At 46.1% G+C, this 25,000-nt stretch overlaps 1 protein-coding gene across 1 annotated transcript in view; it reads right to left on the minus strand.

The window, feature by feature from the left end:
- The window catches only part of LOC121564390 (NT-3 growth factor receptor-like), a gene marked incomplete at its 3' end in the record, with an annotated part of 183,184 nt that overhangs the window by 139,625 nt on the left and 18,559 nt on the right, over window positions 1–25,000 (minus strand). The window contains exon 4 of the mRNA XM_045214016.1: window positions 9,772–9,840. Within this exon, the coding sequence (XP_045069951.1) occupies window positions 9,772–9,840 (69 nt within the window). The remainder of the gene's footprint in view (window positions 1–9,771; window positions 9,841–25,000) is intronic.

Genomic DNA, 25,000 nt, shown 5'->3' on the forward strand with positions numbered 1-25,000 from the left:
ACAAAAACACATCACAGTCAAACACCACGCCGTCCAGCCTCCTGGAAACAAAAACACATCACAGTCAAACAGCACACCGTCCAGCCTCCTGGAAACAAAAACACATCACAGTCAAACACCACACCGTCCAGCCTCCTGGAAACAAAAACACATCACAGTCAAACACCACACCGTCCAGCCTCCTGGAAACAAAAACACATCACAGTCAAACAGCACACCGTCCAGCCTCCTGGAAACAAAAACACATCACAGTCAAACACCACACCGTCCAGCCTCCTGGAAACAAAAACACATCACAGTCAAACAGCACACCGTCCAGCCTCCTGTAAACAAAAACACATCACAGTCAAACACCACACCGTCCAGCCTCCTGGAAACAAAAACACATCACAGTCAAACACCACACCGTCCAGCCTCCTGTAAACAAAAACACATCACAGTCAAACAGCACACCGTCCAGCCTCCTGGAAACAAAAACACATCACAGTCAAACAGCACACCGTCCAGCCTCCTGTAAACAAAAACACATCACAGTCAAACAGCACACCGTCCAGCCAACAAATTATACTGTAGTGAAGGAAAACAGCCAGTTTCAGATATGAGGGATGATTTTACTGTGGAGAAGGAAACATTTAGTTTAAGATATGAGGGATGATTTTACTGTGGAGAAGGAAACATTTAGTTTAAGATATGAGGGGTGATTATACTGTAATAGGAAAACAGCTAGTTTAAGATACAGTGGGGAAAAAAAGTTTATTAGTATATTTAGTCAGCCACCAATTGTGCAAGTTCTCCCACTTAAAAAGATGAGACAGGCCTGTAATTTTCATCATAGGTACACGTCAACTATGACAGACAAAATGAGAAAAAAAATTCCAGAAAATCACATTGTAGGATTTTTAATGAATTTATTTGCAAATTATGGTGGAAAATAAGTATTTGGTCACCTACAAACAAGCAAGATTTCTGGCTCTCACAGACCTGTAACTTCTTCTTTAAGAGGCTCCTCTGTCCTCCACTCGTTACCTGTATTAATGGCACCTGTTTGAACTTGTTATCAGTATAAAAGACACCTGTCCACAACCTCAAACAGTCACACTCCAAACTCCACTATGGCCAAGACCAAAGAGCTGTCAAAGGACACCAGAAACAAAATTGTAGACCTGCACCAGGCTGGGAAGACTGAATCTGCAATAGGTAAGCAGCTTGGTTTGAAGAAATCAACTGTGAGAGCAATTATTAGGAAATGGAAGACATACAAGATCACTGATAATCTCCCTCGATCTGGGGCTCCACGCAAGATCTCACCCTGTGGGGTCAAAATGATCACAACAACGGTGAGCAAAAATCCCAGAACCACACGGGGGGACCTAGTGAATGACCTGCAGAGAGCTGGGACCAAAGTAACAAAGCCTACCATCAGTAACACACTACGCCGCCAGGGACTCAAATCCTGCAGTGCCAGACGTGTCCCCCTGCTTAAGCCAGTACATGTCCAGGCCCGTCTGAAGTTTGCTAGAGTGCATTTGGATGATCCAGAAGAGGATTGGGAGAATGTCATATGGTCAGATGAAACCAAAATAGAACTTTTTGGTAAAAACTCAACTCCGTCGTGTTTGGAGGACAAAGAATGCTGAGTTGCATCCAAAGAACACCATACCTACTGTGAAGCATGGGGGTGGAAACATCATGCTTTGGGGCTGTTTTTCTGCAAAGGGACCAGGACGACTGATCCGTGTAAAGGAAAGAATGAATGGGGCCATGTATCGTGAGATTTTGAGTGAAAACATCCTTCCATCAGCAAGGGCATTGAAGATGAAACGTGGCTGGGTCTTTCAGCATGACAATGATCCCAAACACACCGCCCGGGCAACGAAGGAGTGGCTTCGTAAGAAGCATTTCAAGGTCCTGGAGTGGCCTAGCCAGTCTCCAGATCTCAACCCCATAGAAAATCTTTGGAGGGAGTTGAAAGTCCGTGTTGCCCAGCGACAGCCCCAAAACATCACTGCTCTAGAGGAGATCTGCATGGAGGAATGGGCCAAAATACTAGCAACAGTGTGTGAAAACCTTGTGAAGACTTACAGAAAACGTTTGACCTGTGTCATTGCCAACAAAGGGTATATAACAAAGTATTGAGAAACTTTTGTTATTGACCAAATAATTATTGTCCACCATAATTTGCAAATAAATTCATTAAAAATCCTACAATGTGATTTTCTGGAATTTTTTTTCTCATTTTGTCTGTCATAGTTGACGTGTACCTATGATGAAAATTACAGGCCTGTCTCATCTTTTTAAGTGGGAGAACTTGCACAATTGGTGGCTGACTAAATACTTTTTTCCCCCACTGTATGTGGGATGATTATACAGTAGTGAAGGAAAACAGCTAGTTCAAGATATGAGGGATGATTATACTGTAATAGGAAAACAGCTAGTTTAAGATATGAGGGGTGATTATACTGTAATAGGAAAACAGCTAGTTTAAGATATGAGGGGTGATTGTGCTGTAACAGGAAAGTCATTGGTAAATGAATGATTAGGCTATCAATCACAGGTTCCTATTCACTGGCTCCCACCACAATCTATTCCCTACATAGTGCACTACTTTAGACCAGAGAATGGCACCCTATTCCCTATATAGTGCACTACTTTAGACCAGAGAATGGCACCCTATTCCCTATATAGTGCACTACTTTAGACCAGAGAATGGCACCCTATTCCCTATATAGAGCACTACTTTAGACCAGAGAATGGCACCCTATTCCCTATATAGTGCACTACTTTAGACCAGAGAATGGCACCCTATTCCCTATATAGTGCACTACTTTAGACCAGAGAATGGCACCCTATTCCCTATATAGTGCACTACTTTAGACCAGAGAATGGCACCCTATTCAAATCAAATCAAATCAAATCAAATCAAATTTTATTGGTCACATGCGCCGAATACAACAAGTGCAGACATTACAGTGAAATGCTTACTTACAGCCCTTAACCAACAGTGCGTTTATTTTAAACAAAAAAAAAAAAAAAAGTAAGAATAAAACAACAACAAAAAAAAAGTGTTGAGAAAAACAAAGAGCAGAAGTAAAATAAAGTGACAGTAGGGAGGCTATATATACAGGGGGGTAACGGTGCAGAGTCAATGTGCGGGGGCACCGGCTAGTTGAGGTAGTTGAGGTAATATGTACATGTGGGTAGAGTTAAAGTGACTATGCATAAATACTTAACAGAGTAGCAGCAGCGTAAAAAGGATGGGGTGGGGGGGCAGTGCAAATAGTCCGGGTAGCCATGATTAGCTGTTCAGGAGTCTTATGGCTTGTGGGTAGAAGCTGTTGAGAAGTCTTTTGGACCTAGACTTGGCACTCCGGAACCGCTTGCCGTGCGGTAGCAGAGAGAACAGTCTATGACTAGGGTGGCTGGAGTCTTTGACAATTTTGAGGGCCTTCCTCTGACACCGCCTGGTATAGAGGTCTTGGATGGCAGGGAGCTTTGCCCCAGTGATGTACTGGGCCGTACGCACTACCCTCTGTAGTGCCTTGCGGTCAGAGGCCAAGCAGTTGCCATACCAGGCGGTGATGCAACCAGTCAGGATGCTCTCGATGGTGCAGCTGTAGAATTTTTTGAGGATCTGAGGACCCATGCCAAATCTTTTTAGTCTCCTGAGGGGGGAATAGGCTTTGTCGTGCCCTCTTCACGACTGTCTTGGTGTGCTTGGACCATGATAGTTCGTTGGTGATGTGGACACCAAGGAACTTGAAGCTCTCAACCTGTTCCACTACAGCCCCGTCGATGAGAATGGGGGCGTGCTCAGTCCTCTTTTTTTTCCTGTAGTCCACAATCATCTCCTTTGTCTTGGTCACGTTGAGGGAGAGGTTGTTGTCCTGGCACCACACGGCCAGATCTCTGACCTCCTCCCTATAGGCTGTCTCATCGTTGTCGGTGATCAGGCCTACCACTGTTGTGTCGTCGGCAAACTTAATGATGGTGTTGGAGTCGTGCCTGGCCATGCAGTCATGGGTGAACAGAGAGTACAGGAGGTACTATATAGGGAACTATTCCCTATATAGTGCACTACTTTAGACCAGAGAATGGCACCCTATTCCCTATATAGAGCACTACTTTAGACCAGAGAATGGCACCCTATTCCCTATATAGTGCACTACTTTAGACCAGAGAATGGCACCCTATTCCCTATATAGTGCACTACTTTAGACCAGAGAATGGCACCCTATTCCCTATATAGTGCACTACTTTAGACCAGAGAATGGCACCCTATTCCCTATATAGAGCACTACTTTAGACCAGAGAATGGCACCCTATTCCCTATATAGTGCACTACTTTAGACCAGAGAATGGCACCCTATTCCCTATATAGTGCACTACTTTAGACCAGAGAATGGCACCCTATTCCCTATATAGTGCACTACTTTAGACCAGAGAATGGCACCCTATTCCCTATATAGTGCACTACTTTAGACCAGAGAATGGCACCCTATTCCCTATATAGTGCACTACTTTAGACCAGAGAATGGCACCCTATTCCCTATATAGTGCACTACTTTAGACCAGAGAATGACACCCTATTCCCTATATAGTGCACTACTTTAGACCAGAGAATGGCACCCTATTCCCTATATAGTGCACTACTTTAGACCAGAGAATGGCACCCTATTCCCTATATAGTGCACTACTTTAGACCAGAGAATGGCACCCTATTCCCTATATAGTGCACTACTTTAGACCAGAGAATGGCACCCTATTCCCTATATAGTGCACTACTTTAGACCAGAGAATGACACCCTATTCCCTATATAGTGCACTACTTTAGACTAGAGAATGGCACCCTATTCCCTATATAGTGCACTACTTTAGACCAGAGAATGGCACCCTATTCCCTATATAGTGCACTACTTTAGACCAGAGAATGGCACCCTATTCCCTATATAGTGCACTACTTTAGACCAGAGAATGGTACCCTATTCCCTATATAGTGCACTACTTTAGACCAGAGAATGGCACCCTATTCCCTATATAGTGCACTACTTTAGACCAGAGAATGGTACCCTATTCCCTATATAGTGCACTACTTTAGACCAGAGAATGGTACCCTATTCCCTATATAGTGCACTACTTTAGACTAGGGCCCATAGTGTGCCATTGGGGACGCTGACTTCATCTTTCATAATGTGCATAACATTTACAAAAGGTATATTGTATAATGAAGAGATATGATTTAAGACTCCATACACAGTAATGTTTTGCATATCGCCAATTTGATTTATCCTCTCATTCAGTTCTGTCTAGATGAATGACTGTCCAGATGTCCTTGTAAAGGGTCAACACTTAATATCTCTGGGTCCATAAATTATACATGTTGATGACACCTCTATGAAGTAACTACATCGGACATATACAAGTGCTACAGTACTATTTAATGAAGCTGCCAGTTGAAGACCTGTGAGACGTCTGTTTCTCAAACTAGACACTCTAATGTATTTGTCCTCTTGCTCAGTTGTGCACCGGGGGCCTCCCACTCCTCTTTCTATTCTGGTTAGAGCCAGTTTGCGCTGTTCTGTGAAGGGAGTAGTACACAGCGTTGTACGAGATCTTCAGTTTCTTGGCAATTTCTCACATAATAATATGCCATTTAGCAGACGCTTTTATCCAAAGCGACTTACAGTCATGCTCATACATTTTTGTGTATGGGTGGTCCCGGGGATCGAACCCACTACCTTGGCGTTACAAGCGCCGTGCTCTACCAGCTGAGCTACAGAGGACCACATGAAATAGCCTTCATTTCTCAGAACAACAATAGACTGACGAGTTTCAGAATAAAGTTATTTGTTTCTGGCCATTTTGAGCCTGTAATCGAACCCACAATTGCTGATGCACCAGATACTCAACTAGTCTCAAGAAGGCCAGTTTTATTGCTTCTTTAATCAGCACAACAGTTTTCAGCTGTGCTAACATAATTGCAAAAGGGTTCTCTAATGATCAATTAGCCTTTTAAATTGATAAACTTGGATTAGCAAACACAACGTGCCATTGGAACACAGGACTGATGGTTGCTGATAATGGGCCTCTGTACGCCTATGTAGATATTCCATTAAAAATCAGCCGTTTCCAGCTACAATAGCCATTTACAACATCAACAATGTCTACACTGTATTTCTGATCAATTTGATGTTATTTTAATGGACAAAAAAAAATGCTTTTCTTTCGAAAAGAAGGACATATACGTCATATAGCTAGCCTATATATAGAACCACCTGAATATTGATCAAATTAATTATTTTCAAGTTGCTCAATTCCTTTTCTTCCTTTAAATCACTTATTACCCTCTTTCTTCAAAAACTATTTTACAGTCACATGAATTCCAAACCAAATCAAATCAAATTTGTACTGTTATAAATTGTCTTTCAATTTGTTTTTACTGTTACTGTCTTTCTATTTGTTTTTACTGTTACTAACTGTCTTTCTATTTGTAGGGAGGGCCTACAAGGCCTCCCTTCGCCAAATCTGATCATGACTCCATTTTGCTCCTCCCTTCCTATAGGCAGAAACTCAAACAGGAAGGACTAATCAACGCTAGTCTGACCAATCGGAATCCATGCTTCAAGATTGTTTTGATCACGCGGACTGGGACATGTTCCTGGTAGCCTCTGAGAATAACATAGACGAATACACAGTGACTGAGTTCATCAGGTAGTGTATAGGGGATGTTGTTCCCACGGTGACTATTAAAACCTACCCAAACCAGAAACCGTGGATAGATGGCAGCATTCGGCAAAACTGAAAGCACCGCATTTAACCACGGCAAGGTGACTGGAAATATGGCAGAATACAAACAGTATAGCTACTGACTCCGCAAGGCAATTATACTGGCAAAACATCAGTATAGAGACAAAGTGGAGTCGCAATTCAACGGCTCAGACACGAGGCGTATGTGGCAGGGTCTACAGACAATCACGAATTACAAAAGGAAAACCAGCCACGTCGCAGACACCGAAGTCTTGCTTCCGGACAAGCTAAATACCTTCTTCACCTGCTTTGAGGATAACACAGTGCCACTGACGAGGCCCACTACCAAGTACTGTGGCCTCTCCTTCTCCGTGGCCAACGTGAGTAAGACATTTAAGCGTGTTAACCCTCGCAAGGCTGCCGGCCCAGACGGCATCCCTAGCCGCGTCCTCAGAGCATGCGCAGACCAGCTGGCTGGTGTGTTTACAGACATATTCAATCTCTCCCTAGCCCAGTCTGCTGTCACCACTTGCTTCACGATGTCCACCATTGTTCCTGTACCCAAGAAAGCAAAGGTAACTGAACTAAATGACTATCGCCCCATAGCACTCACCTCTGTCATCATGAAGTGCTTTTAGAGACTAGTCAAGGATCATATCACCTCTACCTTACCTGCCACCCTAGACCCACTTCAATTTGCTTACCGCCCAAATAGATTCACAGACGATGCAATCGCCATCACACTGCACACTGCCCTATCCCATCTGGACAAGAGGAATACCTATGTAAGAATGCTGTTCATTGACTATAGCTCAGCATTCAACACCAAAGTACCCTCCAAGCTCATCATTAAGCACCGGGCCCTGGGTCTGAACTCCGCCCTGTACAACTGGGTCCTGGACTTCCTGACGGCCCCCCCCCCCCAGGTGGTGAAGGTAGGAAACAACACCTCCACTTCACTGACCTTCAACACAGGGGCACCACAAGGGTGCGTGCTCAGCCCCCTGCTGTACTCCCTGTTCACCCATGACTGCGTGGCCAAGCACGCCTCCAACTCAATCATCAAGTTTGCAGACGATACAACAATAGTAGGCCTGATTACTAACAATGATGAGACAGCCTACCGGGAGGAGATGAGGGCCCTGGGAGTGTGGTGCCAGGAAAATAACCTCTCCCTCAATGTCGACAAAACAAAGGAGCTGATCGTGGACTTCAGGAAACAGCAGAGGGAGCACCCACCTATCCACATCGAAGGGACCGCAGTGGAGAAGGTGGAAAGCTTCAAGTTCCTCGGCGTACACATCACTGACGATCTGAAATGGTCCAACCACACAGACAGTGTGGTGAAGAAGGTGCAAGAGCGCCACTTCAACCTCAGGAGGCTGAAGAAATGTGGCTTGGCACCTAAAACCCTCACAAACTTTTACAGATGCACAATTGAGAGCATCCTGTCGGGCTGTATCACTGCCTGGTACGGCAACTGCACCGCCCGCAACCGCAGGGCTCTCCAGAGGGTGGTGCGGTCTGCCCAACGCATTACCGGGGCCAAACTACCCGCCCTCCAGGACACCTACAGCACCCGATGTCACAGGAAGGCCAAAAAGATCATCAAGGACATCAACCACCCGAGCCACTGCCTGTTCACCCCACTATCTTCCAGAAGGCGAGGTCAGTACAGGTGCATCAAAGCTGGGACCGAGAGACTGAAAAACTGCTTCTATCTCAAGGCCATCAGACTGGTCCTCTGTAGCTCAATTGGTAGAGCATGGTGCTTGTAACGCCAGGGTAGTGGTTTCGATCCCCGGGACCACCCATACGTAAAAATGTATGCACACATGACTGTAAGTCGCTTTGGATAGAAGTGTCTTCTAAATGGCATATATGTTAAATAGCCATCACTAGGTGGCTTCCACCAGGTTACATAACCCTGCACCTTAGAGGCTGCTGCCCTATATACATAGACATGGAATCACTGGTCACTTTAATAATGTTTACATACTGCTTTACTCATCTCATATGTATATACTGTATTCTACTCTACTGTATTCTAGTCAATGCCACTCCGACATTGCTCGTCCTAATATTAATTTATTTCTTAATTCTTTTTACTTTTAGATTGGTGTGTATTGTTGTGAATTGTTAGATACTACTGCACTGTTGGAGCTAGAAACACAAGCATTTCGCTACACCCGCAATAACATCTGCTAAACATGTGCATGTAACCAATACAATGTGATTTGATTTGTTTTTACTGTTACTAACTGTCTTTCTATTTGTTTTTACTGTTACTAACTGTCTTTCTATTTGTTTTTACTGTTACTAACTGTCTTTCTATTTGTTTTTACTGTTACTAACTGTCTTTCTATTTGTTTTTACTGTTACTAACTGTCTTTCTATTTGTTTTTACTGTTACTAACTGTCTTTCTATTTGTTTTTACTGTTACTAACTGTCTTTCTATTTGTTTTTACTGTTACTAACTGTCTTTCTATTTGTTTTTACTGTTACTAACTGTCTTTCTATTTGTGCCAATAAACTAAACGTGTGGCAAATCCAAACAGAACAGGGCAGGATGGGTCTGGTAATTGGTAGTGCGGAGTAGTGCCGTAATTCAAATAGTCCCCTTATTTCACACCCTATATACAGTGTACATTAGGATGTTGTCATATAGGTAGATTATATTTAGTGTGCCCACTAAAAACCAGACCAGGCAATAATGGGAAAGGACAGAATGGGTCAGATTATTTCACCACACTACAGTATGTATATGAAAATGACCATAGAAACTGTATAATTAATGTGTTTTATTTCATTATCAGGACCATATGGGACTATATGTAGACAAGGTGAAGTTTGAGACTCAGAGAGACAGTGCATTGTGTTTTACCTGGTTGTTTTGCTGTGGCACACAAATATTGTTTGAATTAAAATGTAACTTCCGATCAGAGAGTTGCAGGTTCTGAAATGCACAAACACACACACACACACACACACACACACACTTTAGCTTGAATGAGAATGTAACTTACAGCTCGGAGAGTTGCAGGTTCTGGAACAGTTGCCAGGACAAGGTGGTCAGAGGGTTCTTGGATAGGTTTCTAGAGAGAGAGAGAGAGAGAGCGAGAGAGAGAGAGAGAGCGAGAGGGAGAGAGAGAGAGAGAGAGAGAGAGAGAGAGAGAGAGAGAGAGAGAGAGAGAGAGAGAGAGAGAAGGGAAGAAAAAAGCTCAACTTAGTTAACCTCATCAGGACTCATCAGAACTCAGCAGAACTCAGCAGAACTCATCAGAACTCAGCAGGACTCATCAGAACTCAGCAGAACTCAGCAGAACTCATCAGAACTCAGCAGAACTCAGCAGGACTCAGCAGAACTCAGCAGGATTCATCAGGACTCATCAGGACTCATCAGAACTCAGTAGGACTAATCAGGACTCAGCAGAACTCAGCAGAACTCAGCAGAATTCAGCAGGACTCAGCAGAACTCAGCAGAATTCAGCAGAACTCAGCAGAACTCAGCAGAATTCAGCAGGACTCAGCAGAACTCAGCAGAACTCAGCAGAACTCAGCAGGACTAATCAGGACTCAGCAGAACTCAGCAGGACTCATCAGAACTCAGCAAAACTCATCAGGACTCAGCAGAACTCAGCAGGACTCAGCAGAACTCAGCAGGATTCATCAGGACTCATCAGGACTCATCAGAACTCAGCAGGACTAATCAGGACTCAGCAGAACTCAGAAGGACTCAGCAGAATTCAGCAGGACTCATCAAAACTCAGTAGGACTCATCAGGACTCAGCAGAACTCAGCACGACTCAGCAGAACTCAGCAGAACTCATCAGGACTCAGTAGGACTAATCAGAACTCAGCAGGACTCAGTAGGACTCAGCAGGACTCAGCAGGACTCAGCAGAACTCAGCAGAACTCATCAGGACTCAGTAGGACTAATCAGAACTCAGCAGGACTCAGTAGGACTCATCAGGACTCAGCAGAACTCAGCAGGACTCATCAGAACTCAGCAGAACTCATCAGGACTCAGCAGAACTCAGCAGGACTCAGCAGAACTCAGCAGGATTCATCAGGACTCATCAGGACTCATCAGAACTCAGCAGGACTAATCAGGACTCAGCAGAACTCAAAAGGACTCAGTAGGACTAATCAGAACTCAGCAGGACTCAGTAGGACTCAGCAGGACTCAGCAGAATTCAGCAGGACTCATCAGGACTCAGCAGAACTCAGCACGACTCAGCAGAACTCAGCAGAACTCATTAGGACTCAGTAGGACTAATCAGAACTCAGCAGGACTCAGTAGGACTCATCAGGACTCAGCAGGACTCATCAGAACTCAGCAGAACTCATCAGGACTCAGCAGGAATCATCAGTGAGAGAGAGGCAGAGAGAGAAAGAGGCAGAGAGAGGAGGAGGCAGTGAGAGAGACAGAGAGAGAGAGATGCAGAGAGAGAGAGAGAGAGAGAGAGAGAGAGAGAGAGAGGCTGAGCGAGAGAGGCAGAGAGAGGTAAAGAGAGAGCGGCAGAGAGAGGGAGGCAGAGAGAGAGAGAGAGGCAGAGAGAGAGAGAGAGAGAGAGGCAGAGAGAGAGAGGCAGAGAGAGGTAAAGAGAGAGCGGCAGAGAGAGAGAGACAGAGAGAGAGAGAGAGAGAGAGAGAGAGAGAGAGAGAGAGAGAGAGAGAGAGAGAGAGAGAGAGGGGGGGGGCAGAGAGATAGAGAGGCAGAGAGAGAGAGACAGAGAGAGAGCAAGAGAGAGAGATAGAGAGAGGCAGAGGGAGAAGCAGAGAGAGTGAGACAGCGAGAGACAGGCAGAGAGAGAGAGGCAGTGAGAGAGAGAGAGCAAGAGAGAGAGGCAGAGAGAGAGAGGCAGTGAGAGAGAGGCAGAGAGAGAGAGGCAGAGAGAGGGGCAGAGAATGAGAGAGGCAGAGAGAGAGAGAGATAGAGAGAGGCAGAGAGAGAGAGAGAGAGAGAGAGAGACAGAGAGAGAGAGAGAGAGAGAGAGAGAGAGAGAGAGAGAGGCAGAGAGAGAGAGAGGCAGAGAGAGAGAGGCAGAGAGAGAGAGACAGAGAGAGAGAGAGAGAGGCTGTGTGAGAGAGAGTGAGAGAGAGAAAGGAAGAGAGAGAGACAGAGAGAGACAGAGAGAGAGAGAGAGAGAGAGAGAGAGAGAGACATTCAAAAACAAACCCAATTTTGATAAACTCCCTTATTTACTGGGTGAAATACCACAGTGTGCCATCACAGCAGTAAGATTTGTGACCTGTTGCCACAAGAAAAGGGCAACCAGTGAAGAACAAACACCATTGTAAATACAACCCATATTTATGTTGATTTATTTTCCCATTTGTACTTTAACTCTTTGCATATTGTTACAACACTGTATATATACATAATATGACATTTGAAATGTCTTTATTCTTTTGAAACTTCTGAGTGTAATGTTTACTGTTAATATTTATTGTTTATTTCACTTTTGTTTACTATCTACTTCACTTGCTTTAGCAATGTTAACACACGTTTCCCATGCCAATAAAGCCCTTAAATTGAAAATTGAATTGAGTGAGAGAGAGAGAGATGTGAGAGCAAATGAGAGCGAACAAGAGTCTGCTAGCAACAGAGTCTTGGAGGAAGAGCTCTCTCTCTCCTCCTCTCTGTCTCTGTCTGTCTGTCTGTCTGTCTGTCTGTCTGTCTGTCTGTCTGTCTGTCTGTCTGTCTGTCTGTCTCTCTCTCGCTCTCTGCCTCTCTCTCTCTCTCTCTCTCTCTCTCTCTCTCTCTCTCTCTCTCTGCCTCTGTCTGTCTGTCTGTCTGTCTGTCTGTCTGTCTGTCTGTCTGTCTGTTTGTCTGTCCGTCTCTCTCTCTCTCTCTCTCCCTCTCTCTCTCTCTCTCTGCCTCTCTCTCTCTCTCTCTCTCTCCTTCTCTCTCTCTCTTCTCTCTCTTTCTTCTCTCTCCCTCCCTCCCAGCAGGAAGTGTTCTCTGTAAACATCATCCTTCGCCACGAGAAATGTCAGCTAAAATTGGAGTTGGGGGGAGGTAAGTCAATGATTAATAAATTAATCTAAAATAAATAAGTAAATAAACCATGAAACCCGGTGTGTGGCCCAGAGAGGATGGGAGAGGGGCGGGTGAGGTGATTATTACATTGAAAATTAGCAGTGTAGAAAATGAATCAGTCTATAAGCAGGTCAGCTGGGTTCACAGGCTCAAAGGACAATGACGCCCTGTCATCATCACTAGGAATCGTCTCTCTGGGTGCCTCACAAATGGCACCCTGTTCCTTAGATTACAGAACAAGTAGTGCACTAGGGAATAGGGTGCCATTCTCTGGTCTAAAGTAGTGCACTACATAGGGAATAGGGTACCATTCTCTGGTCTAAAGTAGTGCACTATATAGGGAATAGGGTGCCATTTGGAACATTGCCTCTCTCTGCATCTTCAAAAACACTTTGAACCTTAATCAACTAAACATCACTGCATCTCATCTGAGCCTCTGTTGCCTGTTTGCTTTGAACTCCTGGTACAGTTTAATGTGAGAGCTGTTGAGAGTAAGACTATATGAGATGTGGCAAATACACTTGATCTTCAACTGTAGAGACACAAAGCAATCTAAACTATTTGAAGAAGGAACAGCAATTACACATTCCACTATGTAGTGGAGCTGGATGAAGAACCAGAACAGTGGAGCTGGATGAAGAACCAGAACAGTGGAGCTGGATGAAGAACCAGAACAGTGGAGCTGGATGAAGAACCAGAACAGTGGAGATGGATGAAGCACCAGAACAGTGGAGCTGGATGAAGAACCAGAACAGTGGAGCTGGATGAAGAACCAGAACAGTGGAGCTGGATGAAGAACCAGAACAGTGGAGCTGGATGAGATAGCAACAGAACAGTGGAGCTGGATGAAGCACGAGAACAGTGGAGATGGATGAAGAACCAGAACAGTGGAGCTGGATGAAGAACCAGAACAGTGGAGCTGGATGAAGAACCAGAACAGTGGAGCTGGATGAAGTACCAGAACAGTGGAGCTGGATGAAGCACCAGAACAGTGGAGCTGGATGAAGCTAGCAACAGAACAGTGGAGCTGGATGCCCCAAACATAACACTTTGTATTCAGGACAAAAAGTGAATTGCTTTGCCACATTTTTTGCAGTATTACTTTAGTGCCTTGTTGCAAACAGGATGTTGTTTTAGAATAGTTATATTCTATACAGGCTTCCTTCTTTTCCCTCTGTCATTTAGGTTAGTATTGAGGAGTAACTACAATGTTGTTGATCCATCCTCCGTTTCCTCCTATCACAGCCATTAAACTCTGTAATGGTTTTAAAGTCACCATTGGCCTCATGGTGAAATCCCTCAGTGGTTTCCTTCCTCTCCGGCAACTGAGTTAGGAAGGACGCCTATATCTATGTAGTGACTGGGTGTATCGATACACCATCCAAAGTGTAATTAATGATTTCACCATGCTCAAAGGGATATTCAATGTCTGCTTTTTTATTTATTTTGACCCATCTACCAATAGGTGCCCTTCTTTGCGAGGCATTGGAAAACCTCCCTGGTCTTTGTGGTTGAATCTGTGTTTGAAATTCACTGCTCGACTGAGGGACCTTACAGATAATTGTATGTCTGGGGTACAGAGATGAGGTAGTCATTTAAAAATAATGTTAAACAGTATTATTGCACACAGAGTCCATGGAACTTATTATGTGACTTGTTAAGCACATTTTTACTTATTTAGGCTTGCCATAAGAAAGGGGTTGAATACTTATTGACTGAAGACAATTTAAAAAATCATAATTCCACTTTAACATGATGGGGTATTGTGTGTAGGCCAGTGACAAAAAAAATCTTAAATTCAAAATTCAGGCTGTAACAGAACAAAATGTGGAAAGTCAAGGGGTGTGAATACTTTCTGAAGGCACTGTCATTTATCTTTAGATGGTTCTTCATACTGTAAGTCTGTGAAGTGAGATTTCCTTCGTAGTACATTTTTGGGTAAAAAATCAAATCAAATAATGAAAACCTAGAAAGTTCTATCTGCATATACCTACTTGAATTTGGTGCTATAAGGTGCTATCTGATATCCAATCACAAGCCTCAACAAATACAGACCGACTAATCAGAACACATCTTTGCCATCTCCCTCTAAGCATGGTCCAGGCTAGTCTACCCAGCAATAACGGCACGCAAGCAAAAAAACAGCACTGGCGGAAATCTTAAAGTCAATTATGTCACATCGTTGTTCAACGATGACAATAATTTGTCTAATGATCATAATACATTTCTTTAATGTATCAAATCAAATCAAATCAAATCAAATTTTATTGGTCACATGCGCCGAATACAACAGGTGCAGACATTACAGTGAAATGCTTACTTACAGCCCTTAACCAACAGTGCATTTATTTTAAACAAAAAAAGTAGGAATAAAACAACAACAAAAAAGTGTTGAGAAAAAAAGAGCAGAAGTAAAATAAAGTGACATAAAGTGACAGTAGGGAGGCTATATATACAGTAAATAAAGTGACAGTAGGGAGGCTATATATACAGGGGGGTACCGTTGCAGAGTCAATATGCAGGGGCACCGGCTAGTTGAGGTAGTTGAGGTAATATGTACATGTGGGTAGAGTTAAAGTGACTATGCATAAATACTTAACAGAGTAGCAGCAGCGTAAAAAGGATGGGGTGGGGGGGCAGTGCAAATAGTCCGGGTAGCCATGATTAGCTGTTCAGGAGTCTTATGGCTTGGGGGTAGAAGCTGTTGAGAAGTCTTTTGGACCTAGACTTGGCACTCCGGTACCGCTTGCCGTGCGGTAGCAAAGAGAACAGTCTATGACTAGGGTGGCTGGAGTCTTTGACAATTTTGAGGGCCTTCCTCTGACACCGCCTGGTATAGAGGTCCTGGATGGCAGGGAGCTTTGCCCCAGTGATGTACTGGGCCGTACGCACTACCCTCTGTAGTGCCTTGCGGTCAGAGGCCAAGCAGTTGCCATACCAGGCGGTGATGCAACCAGTCAGGATGCTCTCGATGGTGCAGCTGTAGAATTTTTTGAGGATCTGAGGACCCATGCCAAATCTTTTTAGTCTCCTGAGGGGGGAATAGGCTTTGTCGTGCCCTCTTCACGACTGTCTTGGTGTGTTTGGACCATGATAGTTCGTTGGTGATGTGGACACCAAGGAACTTGAAGCTCTCAACCTGTTCCACTACAGCCCCGTCGATGAGAATGGGGGCGTGCTCAGTCCTCTTTTTTTTCCTGTAGTCCACAATCATCTCCTTTGTCTTGGTCACGTTGAGGGAGAGGTTGTTGTCCTGGCACCACACGGCCAGATCTCTGACCTCCTCCCTATAGGCTGTCTCATCGTTGTCGGTGATCAGGCCTACCACTGTTGTGTCGTCGGCAAACTTAATGATGGTGTTGGAGTCGTGCCTATTGGATGATGTGTTCTGTCTCTATCTTGGTAAAATAGTGTTATTCTATCATTTATGTATTCAAATAGCTACAGTCTTCTTAGAAACGGAACATGTCTAATTCAGATAGAACCTGAACCCAGATTGACATTTCAGAGCCATGAGGTTCTATCTGCGATTGCACCCCTCTAAAAAAAAAATAAGGATTTACAAATGTCTCAGGATTTTGATACTCTGTACTTTAGGTACCTTTAAGGTTTGGACCTTAACGGGTTACGAAAGAAGAATTCACTACAAAACAGTTCTGAGATCTGGGATGTGAAAACCGTTGATGCTCAATATCTCAGAACTATGCTTTGCGCTGATAGGACCTTATAGTCCCAAGGTCACGATAGGGGACAGGGTTCCATTTGGGATGCAGCCTGTACGTTGGCCCCTCTGACGGGAATTGCAGCCTGTCCGATCCTAGCCAGTAGTTCAGAACAATACAGCAGGGTGGTGTGGGTTCAATAATGCTGTTTAACAACATGGCAACTGGAGCAGGGCAGAAAGGGCCATATTCCCCCATGCGAAAACTAGCTAGACTGCTGGGGCTAGGAAGCAACATTCAGCTCCTCATTCTTAGGGTTTAACAATTCTGGTAACTTTCACAAAATCTCCAGGTTTCCAGATATCCTGGTTGGTAGAATCGGGATTCCCGGATTTCCTGGTTATTCCCTCCTGATTCCAGGAATCTTCCAATGATCCAATCGGGATTTCTGGAAAACCTGGACATTTTAGGAAAGTCACTGGAATTTTGCAACCTTACTCATGATGCTGAGGCTTTAAGAAGCAGGAATATCACCCCTATGAGATATGATGAGGAGAAACCACTGTCCCTATGAGATATGATGAGGAGAAACCACTGTCCCTATGAGATATGATGAGGAGAAACCACTGTCCCTATGAGATATGATGAGGAGAAACCACTGTCCCTATGAGATATGATGAGGAGAAACCACTGTCCCTATGAGATATGATGAGGAGAAACCACTGTCCCTATGAGATATGATGATGAGAAACCACTGCCCCTATGAGATATGATGAGGAGAAACCACTGTCCCTATGAGATATGATGAGAAGAAACCACTGTCCCTATGAGATATGATGAGGAGAAACCACCTTTATGAAACACATCCCTTGATATCCTGGTTATTGAGAAAGTAAAGGGCAGCTTGGTTTCCTGCTCTTACTTCCTCATACAGGAGCTAAGGATCATGGGTAAAGGTCTTACATGGATCATCTCAATCAATTACCTGCATATGACGGAGGCACGGTACAGCCAAGCCCCATATCCTATCCTCCAAATATCCGTATGGTAACACCCCTCCTATCCTCCATGTGGTAACACCCCCTCCTATCCTCCATGTTGTAACACCCCTCCTATCCTCCATGTGGTAACACCCCTCCTATCCTCCATGTGGTAACACCCCTCCTATCCTCCATGTGGTAACAGCCCCTCCTATCCTCCATGTGGCAACACCCCTCCTATCCTCCATGTGGTAACACCCCTCCTATCCTCCATGTGGTAACACCCCCTCCTATCCTCCATGTGGTAACACCCCTCCTATCCTCCATGTGGTAACACCCCTCCTATCCTCCATGTGATAACACCCTCCTATCCTCCATGTGGTAACACCCTCCTATCCTCCATGTGGTAACACCCCTCCTATCCTCCATGTGGTAACACCCCTCCTATCCTCCATGTGGTAACACCCTCCTCTCCTCCATGTGGTAACACCCCTCCTATCCTCCATGTGGTAACACCCTCCTATCCTCCATGTGGTAACACCCTCCTATCCTCCATGTGGTAACACCCCTCCTATCCTCCATGTGGTAACACCCTCCTATCCTCCATGTGGTAACACCCTCCTATCCTCCATGTGGTAACACCCTCCTATCCTCCATGTGGTAACACCCCTCCTATCCTCCATGTGGTAACACCCTCCTATCCTCCATGTGGTAACACCCCTCCTATCCTCCACGTGGTAACACCCCTCCTATCCTCCATGTGGTAACACCCCTCCTATCCTCCATGTGGTAACACCCCTCCTATCCACCATGTGGTAACACCCTCCTATCCTCCATGTGGTAACACCCTCCTATCCTCCATGTGGTAACACCCCTCCTATCCTCCATGTGGTAACACCCCTCCTATCCTCCTTGTGGTAACACCCCTCCTATCCTCCATGTGGTAACACCCCTCCTATCCTCCATGTGGTAACACCCCTCCTATCCTCCATGTGGTAACACCCCTCCTCCAGTGGTTTCATGTATCCTTGGCCCCTTCCCTAACGGTTCCTCTCCAACATCGAGGCATAGCAACATAACACACTGGACCGATCTGGGACGTTTAAACCCTTCTCCAAGGATACGCACAAGTGGAAAGATCCTTGTTAGGTTTATTTATTTATTCTCTCTGGCCTGCTCCTTCTCTGAGGTCCCTGTCTATCTAACCTGAAGCCAACCCTCTCTGGCCTGCTCCTTCTCTGAGGTCCCTGTCTATCTAACCTGAAGCCAACCCTCTCTGGCCTGCTCCTTCTCTGAGGTCCCTGTCTGTCTAACCTGAAGCCAACCCTCTCTGGCCTGCTCCTTCTCTGAGGTCCCTGTCTGTCTAACCTGAAGCCAACCCTCTCTGGCCTGCTCCTTCTCTGAGGTCCCTGTCTGTCTAACCTGAAGCCAACCCTCTCTGGCCTGCTCCTTCTCTGAGGTCCCTGTCTGTCTAACCTGAAGCCAACCCTCTCTGGCCTGCTCCTTCTCTGAGGTCCCTGTCTATCTAACCTGAAGCCAACCCTCTCTGGCCTGCTCCTTCTCTGAGGTCCCTGTCTATCTAACCTGAAGCCAACCCTCTCTGGCCTGCTCCTTCTCTGAGGTCCCTGTCTATCTAACCTGAAGCCAACCCTCTCTGGCCTGCTCCTTCTCTGAGGTCCCTGTCTATCTAACCTGAAGCCAACCCTTTCTGGCCTGCTCCTTCTCTGAGGTCCCTGTCTATCTAACCTGAAGCCAACCCTCTCTGGCCTGCTCCTTCTCTGAGGTCCCTGTCTATCTAACCCGAAGCCAACCCTCTCTGGCCTGCTCCTTCTCTGAGGTCCCTGTCTATCTAACCCGAAGCCAACCCTCTCTGGCCTGCTCCTTCTCTGAGGTCCCTGTCTATCTAACCCGAAGCCAACCCTCTCTGGCCTGCTCCTTCTCTGAGGTCCCTGTCTATCTAACCTGAAGCCAACCCTCTCTGGCCTGCTCCTTCTCTGAGGTCCCTGTCTATCTAACCTGAAGCCAACCCTTTCTGGCCTGCTCCTTCTCTAAGGTCCCTGTCTATCTAACCTGAAGCCAACCCTCTCTGGCCTGCTCCTTCTCTGAGGTCCCTGTCTATCTAACCCGAAGCCAACCCTCTCTGGCCTGCTCCTTCTCTGAGGTCCCTGTCTATCTAACCTGAAGCCAACCCTCTCTGGCCTGCTCCTTCTCTGAGGTCCCTGTCTATCTAACCTGAAGCCAACCCTCTCTGGCCTGCTCCTTCTCTGAGGTCCCTGTCTATCTAACCTGAAGCCAACCTCCTTGACTGACTGACTGGTAGCTCCTCTCCATCACAGGATCATCTCTCTCACTGGCCCCAGAGACACTGACTGGTAGCTCCTCTCCATCACAGGATCAACTCTCTCACTGGCCCCAGAGACACTGACTGGCAGCTCCTCTCCATCACAGGATCATCTCTCTCACTGGCCCCAGAGACACTGACTGGTAGCTCCTCTCCATCACAGGATCATCTCTCTCACTGGCCCCAGAGACACTGACTGGCAGCTCCTCTCCATCACAGGATCAGCTCTCTCACTGGCCCCAGAGACACTGACTGGTAGCTCCTCTCCATCACAGGATCATCTCTCTCACTGGCCCCAGAGACACTGACTGACTGGCAGCTCCTCTCCATCACAGGATCATCTCTCTCACTGGCCCCAGAGACACTGACTGGTAGCTCCTCTCCATCACAGGATCATCTCTCTCACTGGCCCCAGAGACACTGACTGGTAGCTCCTCTCCATCACAGGATCATCTCTCTCACTGGCCCCGTCTGCATCCCAAATGGCACCCTATTCCCATTATAGCAAACTACTTTAGACCAGTGCACTATTAAAAGGAATGGGGAGCTAATTGGGACGCGCCCCTGGTTCTATAAGGGGAGCCAATTGGGACGCGCCCCTGGTTCTATAAGGGGAGCCAATTGGGACGCGCCCCTGGTTCTATAAGGGGAGCCAATTGGGACACAACCCTGGTTCTATAAGGGGAGCCAATTGGGACGCGCCCCTGGTTCTATAAGGGGAGCCAATTGGGACGCGCCCCTGGTTCTATAAGGGGAGCCAATTGGGACGCGCCCCTGGTTCTATAAGGGGAGCTAATTGGGACGCAACCCTGGTTCTATAAGGGGAGCTAATTGGGACGTGCCCCTGGTTCTATAAGGGGAGCCAATTGGGACGCGCCCCTGGTTCTATAAGGGGAGCCAATTGGGACACGCCCCTGGTTCTATAAGGGGAGCCAATTGGGACGCGCCCCTGGTTCTATGTTGCCATGGCACGGCCATGTGGCCCACACCAGGGAGCATTCACATCGTCCAACTGCTCTTGTCAAATGGACTCACTATTATCAATAATACTATGACATCTTACATGTATTTTACAAAGCCCTTCTTACATCAGCAGTTGTCACAAAGTGCTTTCCAGATACCCAGCCTAAAAACGATCTAACTAACTATATCTATATACTGCTAAAGCATTGAGCAACACACAGTATGTGTACACCTGCTGGTCCAACATGTCATTCCAAAATCCTGGGCATTAATATGGAGTTGGTCCCCCCTTTGCTGCTATAACAGCCTCCACTCTTCTGGGAAGGCTTTCCACTAGATGTTGGAACATTGCTGAGGGGACTTGCTTCCATTCAGCCACAAGAGCATTAGTGAGGTTGGGCACTGATGTTGGGCGATTATGCCTGGCTCGCAGTCGGCGTTCCAATTCATCCCAAAGGTGTTCAGTGGAGTTGATGTCAGGGCTCTGTGCAGGCCAGTCAAGTTCTTCCACACCGATCTCGACAAACCATTTCTCGGTTTGTGACCTTGCTTTGTGCACGGGTCATTGTCATGCTGAGACAGGAAAGGGCCTTCTCCAAACTGTTGCCACAAAGTTGGAAGCACAGAATCGTGTAGAATGTGATTGTATGCTGTAGCATTAAGATTTCCCTTCACTGGAACTAAGCGGCCTAGCCTGAACCATGAAAAACAGCCCCAGACCATTATTCCTCCTCCACCAAACTTTACATTTGGCACTATGCATTCGGGCAGGTAGCGTTCTCCTGGCATCCACTAAACCCAGATTAGTCTGTCGGGCTGCCAAATTTTTACGGCCCAATTCTGTGAGCTTGTGTAGCCTACCACTTCGTGGCTGAGCCGTTGTTGCTTCTAGACGTTTCCACTTCACAATAACAACACTTACAGTGCAGCTCTAGCAGGGCAAACATTTGATGAACTGACTTGTTGGAAAGGCAGCATCCTACGACGGTGCCACGTTGAAAGTCACTGAGCTCTTCAGTACGGGCCATTCTACTGCCAATGTTTGTCTGTGGAGATTGCATGGCTGTGTGCTCGATTTTATACACCTGTCAGCAACGGGTGTGGCTGACATAGCCAAATCCACTAACTTGAAGGGGTGTCCACATACTTTCGATTATATATAGTGTATATGTCACCATATAACACATGCACTGACACGTGGCCAAGACCAAGGATGAAATCTACAATAACTAGTGAGGGGAAGAAGAGCCAGGGCCCCAAATAGTCTGTAGAAAATGACTGTCTTACAGAAAGCAGGAAGCTGAAGAGCCAGGGCCCCAAATAGTCTGTAGAAAATGACTGTCTTATAGAAAGCAGGAAGCTGAAGAGCCAGGGCCCCAAATAGTCTGTAGAAAATGACTGTCTTATAGAAAGCAGGAAGCTGAAGAGCCAGGTCCTCAGATAGTCTGTAGAAAATGACTGTCTTATAGAAAGCAGGAAGCTGAAGAGCCAGGGCCCCAAATAGTCTGTAGAAAATGACTGTCTTACAGAAAGCAGGAAGCTGAAGAGCCAGGGCCCCAGATAGTCTGTAGAAAATGACTGTCTTATAGAAAGCAGGAAGCTGAAGAGCCAGGGCCCCAAATAGTCTGTAGAAATTGACTGTCTTATAGAAAGCAGGAAGCTGAAGAGCCAGGGCCCCAAATAGTCTGTAGAAAATGACTGTCTTATAGAAAGCAGGAAGCTGAAGAGCCAGGGCCCCAAATAGTCTGTAGAAAATGACTGTCTTATAGAAAGCAGGAAGCTGAAGAGCCAGGGCCCCAAATAGTCTGTAGAAAATGACTGTCTTATAGAAAGCAGGAAGCTGAAGAGCCAGGGCCCCAAATAGTCTGTAGAAAATGACTGTCTTATAGAAAGCAGGAAGCTGAAGAGCCAGGGCCCCAGATAGTCTGTAGAAAATGACTGTCTTATAGAAAGCAGGAAGCTGAAGAGCCAGGGCCCCAAATAGTCTGTAGAAAATGACTATCTTATAGAAAGCAGGAAGCTGAAGAGCCAGGGCCCCAAATAGTCTGTAGAAAATGACTGTCTTATAGAAAGCAGGACGCTGAAGAGCCAGGGCCCCAAGTAGTCTGTAGAAAATGACTGTCTTATAGAAAGCAGGAAGCTGAAGAGCCAGGGCCCCAAATAGTCTGTAGAAAATGACTGTCTTATAGAAAGCAGGAAGCTGAAGAGCCAGGGCCCCAAATAGTCTGTAGAAAATGACTGTCTTATAGAAAGCAGGAAGCTGAAGAGCCAGGGCCCCAAATAGTCTGTAGAAAATGACTGTCTTATAGAAAGCAGGAAGCTGAAGAGCCAGGGCCCCAAATAGTCTGTAGAAAATGACTGTCTTATAGAAAGCAGGAAGCTGAAGAGCCAGGGCCCCAGATAGTCTGTAGAAAATGACTGTTTTACAGAATGCTGGAAGCTGATGGAAATGACAGTGTGGTGTTGGCACCATGCCCCCAAACAGCCTCCATAAATACACTGGGCTACAACCCAAAAGGCACCCTCTTCACTATATAGTACCTATGGTCCTGGTTAAAAGTAGTGCACTATATAGGGAATAGGGCTCTGGTTAATAGTAGTGCACTATATAGGGAATAGGGTGCCATTCTCTGGTCTAAAGTAGTGCACTATATAGGGAATAGGGTGCCATTCTCTGGTCTAAAGTAGTGCACTATAGGGAATAGGGTGCCATTCTCTGGTCTAAAGTGTTATAGGGAATAGGGTGCCATTCTCTGGTCTAAAGTAGTGCACTATATAGGGAATAGGGTGCCATTCTCTGGTCTAAAGTAGTGCACTATATAGGGAATAGGGTGCCATTTGGGACACAGCCATTGGTATTAGCTCAGCCAACCAACTCCTCCTCACTCATAATCCACAGGCCGTGGTTGGGACGGCGCCATGTCGCTGTAGGCACAGTTAAACCAAGCAGATTAGGGTTGTATCCCAAATAGCACCCTATTCCCTATATAGTGCACTCCTTTTGACCAGAGCCCAATGGGGCTATAGGGAATAGGGTTCCATTTGAGACGCACTCAAAACCAGAACACAGCTGAGTATTCCAAACACATGGTAAAACAATATTGAATCTTATTTGTTCTCTATAATCTCTGCCTACTGCAGAAAGGATTAAACATGGTTTAACTAATTAAAACATGGCCACAGAACCATCAGACGATGGCTGTAGGATGGAAGTAGATGTAAACAGTGGGCACAGCTCTTGGAAGTAGATGTAAACAGTGGGCACAGCTCTTGTCATCAATGTGGTCTTGTGTTCCACTCCAAGATCAAACCTCATCAAAAATGGCACCCTATTTCCTATGTAGTCGCTACTTTTAGCTAGGGCACTATATAGGGGATAGTGTGTCATTTGGGACGTGACCAAAGTGGACAGCAGTCATCCTGACTCCATAACATCCCATGACCGCTGTAACACAGTGGACAGCAGTCATCCTGACTCCATAACATCCCATGACCGCTGTAACACAGTGGACAGCAGTCATCCTGACTCTATAACATCCCATGACCGCTGTAACACAGTGGACAGCAGTCATCCTGACTCTATAACATCCCATGACCGCTGTAACACAGTGGACAGCAGTCATCCTGACTCCATAACATCCCATGACCGCTGTAACACAGTGGACAGCAGTCATCCTGACTCCATAACATCCCATGACCGCTGTAACACAGTGGACAGCAGTCATCCTGACTCCATAACATCCCATGACCGCTGTAACACAGTGGACAGCAGTCATCCTGACTCCATAACATCCCATGACCGCTGTAACACAGTGGACAGCAGTCATCCTGACTCCATAACATCCCATGACCGCTGTAACACAGTGGACAGCAGTCATCCTGACTCCATAACATCCCATGACCGCTGTAACACAGTGGAACTGTAATAACTGCAACATTATGAAAAGTGGCACCAAACAGTATGCTTTGTTCTGGATTTCTTTCTGTCACCATGGATACTGGTAGAGGAGAGGGGGGGAGGGGAGGGGAGGGGAGGGGAGGGGAGAGGAGAGGAGAGGAGAGGAGAGGAGAGGAGAGGAGAGGAGAGGAGAGGAGATGAGAGGACAGGAGAGGACAGGAGAGGACAGGAGAGGACAGGAGAGGACAGGAGAGGACAGGAGAGGACAGGAGAGGAGAGGAGAGGAGAGGAGAGGAGAGGAGAGGAGAGGAGAGGAGAGGAGAGGAGAGGAGAGGAGAGGAGAGGAGAGGCTTAATGACATCCAG

The sequence above is a fragment of the Coregonus clupeaformis genome, unplaced genomic scaffold (assembly GCF_020615455.1).
Source record: "Coregonus clupeaformis isolate EN_2021a unplaced genomic scaffold, ASM2061545v1 scaf0181, whole genome shotgun sequence".
In the NCBI taxonomy this organism is placed as follows: Eukaryota; Metazoa; Chordata; class Actinopteri; order Salmoniformes; family Salmonidae; genus Coregonus; species Coregonus clupeaformis.